We start from the raw sequence: 12,891 nt of genomic DNA on the forward strand, positions 1-12,891 counted from the left end.
ACGACCAGACTCCCATTTTTCCCCCAGGCAATTAAATTGCTAACTCACATACTGTGTGACCTGCTTGACCTGATATGTGACTAAGAGTGGTCTCTGGAAAGTACATGTACTCCTAATCTATTTATGCAATTTATGTGCTGCTGCTAACAATCTGCACCTCAATTACTTGTAACAAGTGCTTGTTACCAAATCAGCTTGATAAAGTATTGATTTTAGGGATAATATGTCAGTATGATGTACATTACTGTATCTTTTTTTCAAAACAGACCAGACACCCCCACTCCAAAGCTATCCAGAGAACAGAAGAATATGGAGGATCACTTAATTTTAAGCTATCACTCAAGTGCCTAAAATGTTAGTAATAGTTCAGAAAGCTCAATTAATTGAGAACAACATTAATAATCCACAACCTAACATATGGTAAAGGACATTAGAACGGTTACTTATTTTAATAAAGTTAAATTAGATTTGTTTTTCTATTTTCAAGTAAAACCAGACATCCTTTTCCCATTGTGTTATGTTTGATGGGATACGATTGCTCCAGTTTAGCAGGATTAGACAGAACACTAACAAGTAATTCAATTTTCAAACCACTTTCCATGATGCATCTTGTTCAGCGTGGCGGCACGTGATGAGTGAACAAAAATTAATATGTGCTGGTAGCATTTTAAGCATTTATATTTGCATTTTTACTACTTGTTGCCCTGATGGAGACCTGTCTCTGTTGTGTTAATGATTGTTAGTGGAGATGATTAATTTGTGATATCTCAAATTCTGTTCTGCTAACTTATCTGTGCTCCAAGTCTTAGGAGAAGAATGAAATATCATGCAAAAAACCCAATATATATATATATATTGCAATTTTTATTCCAATAAAATGTCTTAGCTATTATGACACAGATACTGATGCTAGTTAAAATGCACTTTATTTACATGATTCCTCAACAAGGTAAAACACACACACACACACACACTTCCTAGAACCTCCCAATTTACTTTTCAATCAAATTATATAAGTGTTAATGTATATGAAAAGATGAGTTAAAAAAGGTGATCTGTCTTCAAGCAGAGTAGACAAAAACATTTCTTACTAAAATCCCACTGTAAATTGGGTATCAACAACTTCAATAAGCCTAAGAGATTTTAAGCGTAAAGATCATTGAAAACTGACAGGTAGACCACCGTATTTAGAATCCTTTGCATATTCAACGTGGGTGAGGAACTGGAAATCACAGGTTAACATTGTTGTGATTATTCTGTTCCATGTGAAAAGATGACAAATGTACTGAAATCTATCTTTTGAATGGAAAACAGAGCAGCTTTCCAGTTTTGGCCCAAAAGTTATTTCTTGTACAGTTGTGGAACACCGTTATTCCTGTTACCAAACAATTCTGGATAAATCTTACACTGTACATTTTGATGCACCTTGAAATATTCTTTTTCCTATTTTCCTTCTAAAAATAGAGATGATTCTCACCTCTGTTGTTTCTATATTTTCACACTAATTTAACTAAACTAAAATTGCTCTGTCCCAGTGTAGAAGACCGTCTTCACTTATTAATATTAGAGATTGTGATAAACTGTTCTTGTGCTTTAAAATTTTTCGCTTTATTCTAGTAAAATGCTAACCATCAGCCACTAATCATCTTGACTGCTGTCAGAAAAAAATTATACCTTTACTATTCAAAGGTGGAATCAGATGACAGGCAAAGTAGGACATTTTCACCGAATTTATGTTGCCAATCCCCGAGCAGGGCAAGTGCACATAAATACAATTTACAATGTATGTTTTACAACAAGCTTATCTGTCATGCACACATCACAGGTAATCTGTCTTATACAAAAAATATTAAAAATAAGGACAATGCGTAACTAACTTACTTTAATATTTCAAAAACAAAACCTGCAATCTGTTACTTATAAACTGTGCCTGATGAATTGTTGATAATAATATATATTTTTTTTATTTTAAATGTTTTTGGTAAAAAAATAATATTGAATAATAATGACAAAAAAGTCGAATTACCTCAGTTAAGAGCAGCATTTGAATTCTTCCACTCTATATGCTTCTCCAAAAATAGACTATGTCATCTGGATGTTCTTTGTAATGAAATATTTAAATACACACACACACACACACACACATATTTACAGTTGTGCTTGAAAGTTTGTGAACCCTTGAGAATTTTCTATATTTCTGCATAAATATGACCTAAAACATCATCAGATTTTCACTCACGTCCTAAAAGTAGATACAGAGAAACCAGTTAAACAAATGAGACAAAAATATTATACTTGGTCATTTATTTATTGAGGAAAATGATAGAAAATTACATATTTGTGAGTGGCAAAAGTATGTGAACCTCTAGGATTAGCAGTTAGTTTGAAGGTGAAATTAGAGTCAGGTGTTTTCAATCAATGGGATGACAATCAGGTGTGAGTGGGCACCCTGTGTTATTTAAAGAACAGGGATCTATCAAAGTCTGCTCTTCACAACACGTTTGTGGAAGTGTTTCATGGCACGAACGAAGGAGATTTCTGAGGACCTCAGCAAAGAGTTGTTGATGCTCATTAGGCTGGAAAAGGTTACAAAACCATCTCTAAAGAGTTTGGACTCCACCAATCCACAGTCTGACAGATTGTGTACAAATGGGGGAATTCAAGACCATTGTTGCCCTACCCAGGAGTGGTCGACCAACAAAGATCACTCCAAAAGCAAGGCGTGTAATAGTCAGCGAGGTCACAAAGGACGCCAGGGTAACTTCTAAGCAAATGAAGGCCTTGCTCACATTGGCCAATGTTCATGTTCATGAGTCCACCATCAGGAGAACACTGAACAACAATGGTGTGCATGGCAGGGTTGCAAGGAGAAAGTCACTGCTCTCCAAAAAAAACATTGCTGCTTTCTGCAGTTTGCTAAAGATCATGTAGACAAACCAGAAGGCTATTGGAAGAATGTTTTATGGACGGATGAGACCAAAATAGAACTTTTGGTTTAAATGAAAAACGTTACGTTCGGAGAAAGGAAAACACTGCATTCCAGCATAAGAACCCTATCCCATCTGTGAAACATGGTGGTGGTAGTATCATGGTTTGGGCCTGTTTTGCTGCATCTGGGCCAGGACGGCTTGCCTGAATTATATCAGAAAATTCTAAAGGAAAATGTCAGGGCATCTGTCCATGAACTGAATCTCAAGAGAAGGTGGGTCATGCAGCAAGACAACGACCCTAAGTACACAAGTCGTTCTACGAAAGAATGGTTGAAGAATATAAAGTTAATGTTTTGGAATGGCCAAGTCAAAGTCCTGACCTTAATCCAATCGAAATGTTGTGGAAGGACCAGAAGCGAGCAGATAATATGAGGAAACCCACCAACATCCCAGAGTTGAAGCTGTTCTGTACAGAGGAATGGGCTAAAATTCCTCCAAGCCGGTTGGCAGGAATGATCAAAAGTTACTGGAAACATTTAGTTGCAGTTATTGCTGCAAGGGTGGGGTGTCACACAAGATACTGAAAGCAAAGGTTCACATACTTTTGCCACTCACAAATATGTAATATTCGATCATTTTCCTCAATAAATAAATGACCAAGTATAATATTTTTGTCTCATTTGTTTAACTGGTTTCTCTTTATCTACTTTTAGGACTTGAGTGAAAATCTGATGATGTTTATGTCATATTTATGCAGAAATATAGAAAATTCTAAAGGGTTCACAAACTTTCAAGCACACTTTAATATACACTGTATATATAACCAGTCAACAGTTTTAGAAGACCCCCATTTTCCTTGAAATGTAAGCAGCTCAAGTTCAGCAGTGAATAACCTGAAATGATGCAAACTCTCAATAGTAAAAAAAAAAATTGTAGTTTTCACAGTTATACAGAAATGACCCAAAGGCAACACAAAATCAGGAGACAAGTTTCTGACAGACAAAAGCTTGCATGAAAGGTGCCTCAAAGGAGAAAAGCTTCAACAATAGCTTAACTATGACGAGAAGAGGTCAAGGTGCAGGTCTAACAGGTTGGGTGGCATTAAGAAAGCCATTGTTAAATTTGTAAAATAAGAAAAAAGAGGCTTGACTGAACTGGGAACTGTCACAAACCTTCAATGCACTCTGAAGTTAAAGCACAGAACAAATAAACAATTGGAGATATGGATACTACACTGATGTTGTCCAGTGAGGAGCCTATCACACCTATCTCCTCCAGTTTCCTAGTTGTTTTTGATGGAGTAAGAAATTGTACTCACTGACACCTTGGCTTTCTTTGCATTTTATCTAAAGAATAGACCAACTGTACACTATTAAGGGCTATAATGGTCTGTTCTGTCTTCATTTGTTAATTGATTTTTTTCTTGCCATTATGATAGCAGTATATACAGTACAATATTTTCCAAAGGCTTCAGAGGATGTAGCAACACACTTTTTTTCTGTCCCTGCTTCTCTACAGACAGTAGAGTTTACTTAAACTCTACTGACTTTACAGTTTACTTGAAAGTAATAAACAAAACTAGGAACTGCTTGCATCAACTCTTAAGGCTTATTTAACATTTCTGCAAAAATCTATTAGTTGATAACCCATTACTTGTTTCTTGAAAAATGTCTTTTTGAATAACTTTTGGCAGTGTATTTGCTAACTTTCGTAACTTTTGTACCATTTTAAGTTATTCACTGGATTACAAAACAAAAACTTCAACTGGTAGTGTGTGTATATATATATATATATACACACACACACACGTTTCAAATGTAATAAGGGGAAGGTTACTGCTAAGTACATGGCTGAAAAACAATTCCAAGATTCTTTTAATAATCGCTGTAAACAAATGCTTTTGGTGTCTGTTTGGAGGTGTTTGAAATAAATCATATATGGTTATATATAGTGATGCACCAATATGGAAATTCTGGGCAATACCAATAACCGATATGTTTTTGTCCATCGTTGCCAATACCGATCACCGATGGCTGATATATATTTTTTTTTATTTACTTCAGGTATGAATGTTTTAGGTATGCTGAAAATATATTAGGCATTATCAAAGAAACAACAGTAGTATGTGAAACAGAGATTAACTTTTTATTAACTTGCTCTTTATGCTCTATAAGTAGCCAGTACTTTATGCTGGGGAAAAAGAGCAAGATATGGCTCATCCCTATAGAAAAAATACTTCAGATTATGCACAGAAATATGCTTAACATACACATTCTGAGTAACTTGAGCACTTCAAGACACCATGCCATTACATAACATGGCATTGGGTATATTAACAAAAAAATGAAAGCATATTCTTTGTGCTATAGTCAGACATATATTACTTTAAGTAAAACTAAAATAAATGGTACAATGAGGCCAGTAACCCTGGGCTTAAGTTGGCTTTTTTTAAAAGGTACAAATGGTAGTTTTTTTTTTTTTAACAAAAAGAAGCATTTCTGCCTTTTCACCAGCAAACCTGTTTCTGTTTTCATTTACTATATTTGACAAAGCTGAAAAAAGGCGTTAACTGTCTACACTGGTACAAGGTGCTGATAGGTACTTGATCGCTGCCTTGGCCAACGTTGGGAGACAGGCTGCATTGCTTTTCCAATACTGGAGGGCGCAGTTATTTTTGGAGACGTGGGGCTCGCTGAGATAGTTATTCAGCTGAGAAAAAAAGTTTACAAACGTTTACCCTATATTATAACAATAATAATAAAAAAAAATATTATTAGGTTGATCAGATGCAGATGCACTTTAAAGAGATACAGCACAAGCTGTTCCAAAATGAAACACTTTGTAACACAGGTGTGCTTTGAAATGTTGAGACTGCTGTATATTTCAGGGTGATTTTGTTTTAAAGTAATGCTTACATTAAAACTGGAATAAATCTTGTCTTAAAATCTTTTACAGTTTAGACACAGTAGACACATCTTTCACAAGGTACAAAACTCGAAGCTGCATTCTACCATGTAGGTTAACCTGTTCCTCCTTTTTGCCAAGTGCTCATTATATTAAATTCCTCCACTAATTTTCCACAGCGACTCAACTATCTACAATGGAAAAACTCACAAACTGCACCGCTGCAATGACAGTTGCAATCTGGCAAACATAAATTGTAAAAACCTGATGAAAAAAGCGAGGTGATGCTGTTAACATGTTCCTTTTCTTCTCAGCTAATGTTTGTGGAGCAGTTTGCCTTGCACTCTTAAGTTATACACACAGTCCCTGCAAGCCGCCTCGCAGTGCTTACTGTGAGTTTCTGGTAAATACACAATGATTCTGATTGGGTATTTGGAAGCTGCAGTGTATGGTTTGTGTTAAAAAAAAAAATCCGTAACAGTGTTTTTTTTCCCCCATTCAGGACATCTGGTCAACATAATTAGTATGATTATTGTTAATTTTATAATTCTGTTATTTTACCTCGGTGGCAGTCGAGTGTGGTTTTGCAGCCACATACAAATTTTCTTCAAGAATTTCTGCATACATCTCCAGCAATGAAGCTGCAACATCTCTCAGAGTGCAAACCTTTTTCTCTTGTGGTTCTCTGTTGCTTTCATCATCTCCTTCACCAGCTGACATCTCAACAAGTTGTTTCTGAAGTGCTTCTTGCACTTGTTTTTTTGGTATCTTGGGCAAAAAATCGATATTTGTACTGTGGATCATGCACAGTAGATAGATAGTATAGTGGCTGTCTGAACCCCGTCTGTCTTGCCACAAATTATAAGCAGACACGTAAGCACTTCAACAGACGGAATCACGTCCGCAATTGTAGATGAATGCGCACTTATGTCTTTAGTAAGTTGCTCGAATGGTTCGAATAGAGCAATCATATTTTCAACAAGTCCCCACTGATGCACCGTAAGAGAGGCTGGAAGCTCGTATTCAGCACCATAGTGTGCAAGAGTGCACTTCTGATCCATAAGACTTTCCAGCATATAATACATGCTGTTCCAATGAGCAGGGGTGTCCTGCTGAAGCATTCTTGTTGGAGTACCAAGGTCTGTTTGTATTTCTCTCAGCCGCAAAATAGCGAGCTGTGAGTGCTTAAAATGAGGAACTATTCCGTCTCCCAATGGCAACACAGTCAGAGATGCATCTCTGGCTCAATAAGCCCCAATTTACAGCAAGCTACAAAGTGTGAGCCATGCAGCTTAAACTTTTAATACCGCTTTTTTTCCCATAGCTTTTGCCATATTGTGAGCAATGTCACGAAACACAACGTGCACATTACTTTTTGAAATGTTCCACTTCGCCAACATGGAATCGAAAGCTTGTGTGATAAACGTTGCAGAATGAGAACAGGAGAACTCTTTAGCATGCAACAACACTGTTTTTGACTCCAAACTGTCATCAATTCAGTGTGCTGTTAGACTTAACATACTCATGGGGTTAACCTCTGGGGCTCCACATATCTGTAGTGAAGCTAATGCTGGTGGCATTGTTTCTTAAAAGCATGTGGATATGAGTAGCAATCACATCATATAATGTAGGCAGTGAGACATCTGCAAAGTATCGCCGGCTTAGAAGAATTTACCGAGGTTCTAAATGATGCAGTAACCAACGAAATCCCTCGTCCTCAACTAGGGAAAAAGGCTGGTCATCAAGTGCGATCATTTCCTATATATTAGTTGTTATGCCTTTAGCTCTGGCGCTGTCTTGAGGAAACGTCTTTAAGTTTTGAAGGATTTGCTATATAAGGCTACCGCTAGTGACCCTGGTAGCATCTGACTTAACTTTCATTTTGGTAGCATTAGCTGCTAGAAATTCCACGTATAATTCATTATGGTGGATGGGTAATTACATTTGTGGTATTGAAAGATTTAATTCTGCAGCCTCCTTGCGTTATCTAATTTTTGCAGGTAGAGCAGACAGGAAGATAAAGTTTCTTTTTCAAAGAAAAATATGACCACATGGCTGACATACTGCTTTACTAACGATATCTGCCCAATGAATAAATAATGCGCTTAGTGCTCCTGTCAGCAAAACTAGGAAACCCCATAGCGTTTTTTTTTTTTTGTGAGTGCAAGGTGCTACACTTGCATCCATGTTTTTCTGCAGCTTAATGTCTGCCTCGCCGAACAATGAAAACAACATTTTATTATTTAGTGAACTGACAGTGTTGACAAGCCTGAATTATATCGGTTGGCTGTATTGGTTAAAATGTACACATCTGACCGATTTCGATGTTGTCATTTTTAATGAACATCGGCTGATAACAATACAGTTCCCGATATATAGTGCATCTCTAGTTATATATTTTTAGAAAGTTTAGTTGTTTGGCGAAAATTGTCAGTGACTTCCAGGATAATGAATTAAAAAAGAAATAATACTATTATTAATTTCCCAAAGATTTCAACTTCTCGTCCATTTTGAATATACAAGGGTTATGAAATATGATGATTCACCTGTCAGCTTTGGTGTTGCTTAGGTTTACAATTCAACTTATTTCTCTTAGATGGTGTATTTGTTTTGTCACATAAAGAATAGTTTATTTCAGTTATTGGTATGAGACTAAGAAAGCATGATTTGTTTCAGTATGAGATCTCTTAACCTTCATTTGTACAAGATAGAAAATTGACTGTTTTTATTAACTTATCTTTTTTACATGTACTGACATTTCTATAATTCAATTAAAAGGTAAAACTGGAGCTACAGGGAGAACGTCAGTTAAATGTACTCCTGTAAATGAAACACACAGTAAACAATATGACTGTCTCATAATGACTAAAACACTGCATTTGAATTGCAATTGATGACATATCATGTTATTAATTATTCTAAAAAAGGCAAAACAATTTTATTGTAGCTATTTACAAATCATGTTCTTTACATAATCATCAGTGCTAAGTTAGATGAGTGAGTCTCAACCAAAGACTATAACTCATCTTACATGAAAAGATCTTATTATTATTTGTATTACTTTTATATTGAAGTATCATCATATGATGCAAAACAGGCATGTAGAGAGTGACAAGTAAGCAGAACCGAATAGGGACATAATGAGTTAATCATCTCTAGTAACGATCATTTATACATAGCCGACAGCTTGCCATATGTCTGAAGTTGTTGTAAAATGCATTTTTTTTCTTTAAACATATTAACATAACTGAGTGATCATTCGTCCATATCCTGAAAAATCTGTCTTTTAAAATAACCATGCATAATTTATGCTCAATAACTTTTCTGTAAATACTGTTATAAATGTGCATATAGCAGCACATACTGTATACTGTATATTTTATTCACTCATCATGTGCCACCACGTTGAAGAAGATGTATCTTGGGAAGATGTTTCCATAACAACCTCCATAAACAAATGAGGAACTTCAGGAACTTTATGTCAAATGATCATTGTTTGCACAGGTCCCCAAATCTGACACAGGCAGATAGAGAACAATTTCAGCATGCACATTTTTTATTTTTCCATGGGAAACTCTTTTCCTCATTTACCACCTATTGAGCACAGCACAGCAAGCACTAGAAACGGCACCAAAGCACACTTTCTCCCCTCTCCCTCGCTCTTAGGCAGCGCCTTATTAGCTGCATCTGGGAATGCTCCAGGTGGCTCGTCAGCAAGGTCTGGAATCTCTTCCAGGTGTGGTGAAAGCCCAAGTTATGGTTCTGCAGCACTGCATGCCCCCCTGGTGGCATCCACAGAACCCAACAGCGCTGCAGCAAAGTCCAACTTCCAGTATGCCCTGCAGCAATCTGTGGTGCCACAGCAACCCAGGGGGCTGCCCTCTAGTGCCCTACAAAAGACAATGCCCTAAATACGCTCTTTCCCCAGTCTTTCCACAATATTGGCGTCCTGGCCGGACCATGACAATATCTGCATTGTAAATCTTAATTCTGGCATGGATCACCTCTCAAACTGTACTATATTTCTGCTGCATGTTTGACAGTTCCACTATCACTGGCATTAGCAACAAATACATTCATTGTTCTGTAAGGTATAAAGATAATCAATTTAAGTAAAAATTATACAAAAAATCTGACAAGCATAAATTTGTAAAATTAAACAAACTATAATTTATAAACATTTTTAAGTCAAAATGAATATAATGGATGCCAGGATGTAATCCATAGCAGTAAAGAGTCTAAATGATGAACACCACATTGCTGATTTGTTAAAAAAAGGATACCAGAAAATCAATCCTTAATTAGGATCCCCACTTACCTCTTTGTTTGCAATTTCAGCTGGAGTGGGCCAATTTGTGATGTCACTGAAATCACTTGCCTGCAATTGATAGATATGTATTGTTTAGTTATATTTTTTATAAACAAGTGATATCATTGTTAAACATGCCTGTAATTCACAATAATCTCATTATTTGCCCTTCTCTCTGATAAACACACCTGCAATTTGCATTTAGGTGTCACCTGATCATCTTTTCTTTACCTTTCATGCTGTGTCACCTATTTAAATTATTACTCAGTGCCATGGTTAACATAAAGGTTTCAAAATAAATTATCAGGGTAATGAAGAGGTATAAAACAATCTTTTAAAGAGCCCCTTTTATTTAATTAAGATTAGGAGTGGGTGGGTGTCACAATTCATGTCTTTTCCTGAAATTAAACCAGCACTGCAGTTAACAGCCACATGAACAACAATGTGCTCCTACTGAAGCCGGGAATGAAAGGCTACAACCTAATTAAAAGATAATACAGAAGTCAGTAATCACTTTTTTTTTATTGTTAAGTCAGTTCCAACAGCTAGCATTAAAGACACTTCGGCAACCAAGGCTCTTTCTCATACCACAAAAAAATACTTCAGTAAACCAAAGAGAGTGCTCACACTTAAATACTTTCAACTTAAGTATTCTGTGTAGTTTGTGTGTTGACTGCTATAATACTGCAGTTTCACCTTGTGACCTATCTTATAACAACTTTTAATACTACAGTTCATCTATAGGAAATGTATCTCTAACAGAAGGGCAAGTGTACTGAATTGCATGTTACCATTCAGAACTATAGAAAAATACTTAACATCCTCGTTCATCTGTTGCATGTAATGCAAAATGTAATATCAATGTCCTTTGTTTATCTTATACTGATTTTTTTTAGTCAGTGGGAGTAAGGATTACATTGTATTGTGTCCAAGAAGAAATATATGCATATGCCTGCCTTAGGTATGTAGAAACATACTGTGTGAAGAGACAGATGTGCTTAGCAGCCCAGATGACAGACTGCGTTTGCAGTTCATTTAACACATAAACCCCATGGAGTACATCTTTCTTTAAAATGTTTTTGATTCAAGTCTGGTCAGAGCTGACCATGAACAACAGGAGATCCTTGGTATGTTAATATTTATATCTCTTGATAAATTGCTTTTGCTGTTTAAACCGGGGTGCAAAAATAATTTAGGCATGCAACATTTTAATATATACATGGCTACATAATTACTGATAACTGTGTTCAGTTCCTACAAGAAAGCTCAAACTTTTCACGGGAGAATACATACATACATATGTTGCAAGAAAAAACAATGGAATAACAGAACTAAGATGTGTTTGATTTTTATAAGGCATCAAAACAAATATAAAGCACTTCTTTACAACATTCATTCAAACAGATGTACTGTTTCACACCAGCAATTAGGTTACAGTTTTAGGTTTTTAAAAAATTCTGTCACATTTGAAATCATCAAAATGAAAACACACTAAATCCATCCATTTTCCAACCCGTTGAATCCGAACACAGGGCCACGGGGGTCTGCTGGAGCCAATCCCAGCCAACACAGGATGCAAGGCAGGAAGCCAACCCACCGCAGAAAACACACTAAATTCTAAATAAAATGTGCTTTAAGTTACGAATTATTAACCAACTTTACGACATCATTCATTGTTTATCTTTTATGTTTTCCTGTGGTCTGTTCTGATTCTTCATAGCGTGCTCAGCAGGTCTGCTTCTTGCCAGAAGATTTTGTTTATTTCATAATAAATTTACTAATTATTCACAAGTTTATTCCACGTTGTTTAATGGACTCCTTGGTTTGAAAAAAAAGTGGTTATGTGAGGCTGCCCATGAGCAGATACAAATGTCAAGCTTATGATAACTAAAAGTCACTCCATCAAAGTGCACTTAACAAGATGAGTGACCACTAAGAGATGCAACAGTTAACACTCTAAGCCAGTTCTTCATGCCTGTTCTTCATGCCTGTTCTCCTCAGAATGGTTCATTTCTTGAGCACAAGTCACACTCCCTCCTGAATTGACCACACTTCTCTTAGAGCAGGCAGGGGTGCAGTGTATCAGTCAGATGTGCCACAGTACCACTCTGCCATTTCAATTAGCCACTTTATTAGATAGAGGTCTACAAAAAAATGCATGAAAATGTTTAAATGGCTGGTGAACATACAGGACTGAAAATACAGTATGTACAAAATTACATGTTCACAATTCAGCTTAAAATTGCTATCTATGTTCTATTACATTAGTAAAATAGTATTACTTTTCTGTCCCTTTTCCCCTCTATTAGACTGCAGGACTCTTTTCATCAAGCTTAACTTTGGTCATACAGGAGTGATTTGTAACGGACATTATTGCTCTCAAAAAGAACAGATGGATGATCAGGCTGGATGTGAAGGCAGCTGAAGCCTAACAAAGAGATCGGGAAGGATAGTTATTAGTCATGCACCAGTTTATATCAGCAACAAATTAGAACTGGATTGATTTCACTCGAAATATGCTACTGACAAATTGGTGGATAGCTTACCAATTGGTAGTTGTTTTTGTGAGAAGGAAAAAAAATTTCAGACACGCAAATGTGCACTTCTGGGTCTCTGCTTCTGGCAGTAAAAAAAAAATTGTGAAAATGCTTTAAAAGTGTAGATAAAAAAAGAAGTCACTTCTAAACATGATAAAAGCAAGATGTTCCTTTGTGTCATGACATGACATGAATGAAAGCATGGTAAGCT

At 36.2% G+C, this 12,891-nt stretch overlaps 1 protein-coding gene across 4 annotated transcripts in view; it reads right to left on the bottom strand.

The window, feature by feature from the left end:
* Window positions 1-12,891, bottom strand: part of larp1b (La ribonucleoprotein 1B) — a 106,042-nt gene that overhangs the window by 57,708 nt on the left and 35,443 nt on the right. For all 4 annotated transcript variants that reach the window (XM_039751705.1, XM_039751703.1, XM_039751706.1 and 1 more), the window contains exon 3: window positions 10,153-10,212. In XM_039751705.1, coding sequence (XP_039607639.1) covers window positions 10,153-10,212 — 60 coding nt within the window. The remainder of the gene's footprint in view (window positions 1-10,152; window positions 10,213-12,891) is intronic.

The sequence above is a fragment of the Polypterus senegalus genome, chromosome 4 (genome assembly GCF_016835505.1).
Source record: "Polypterus senegalus isolate Bchr_013 chromosome 4, ASM1683550v1, whole genome shotgun sequence".
NCBI classification, from domain to species: Eukaryota; Metazoa; Chordata; class Cladistia; order Polypteriformes; family Polypteridae; genus Polypterus; species Polypterus senegalus.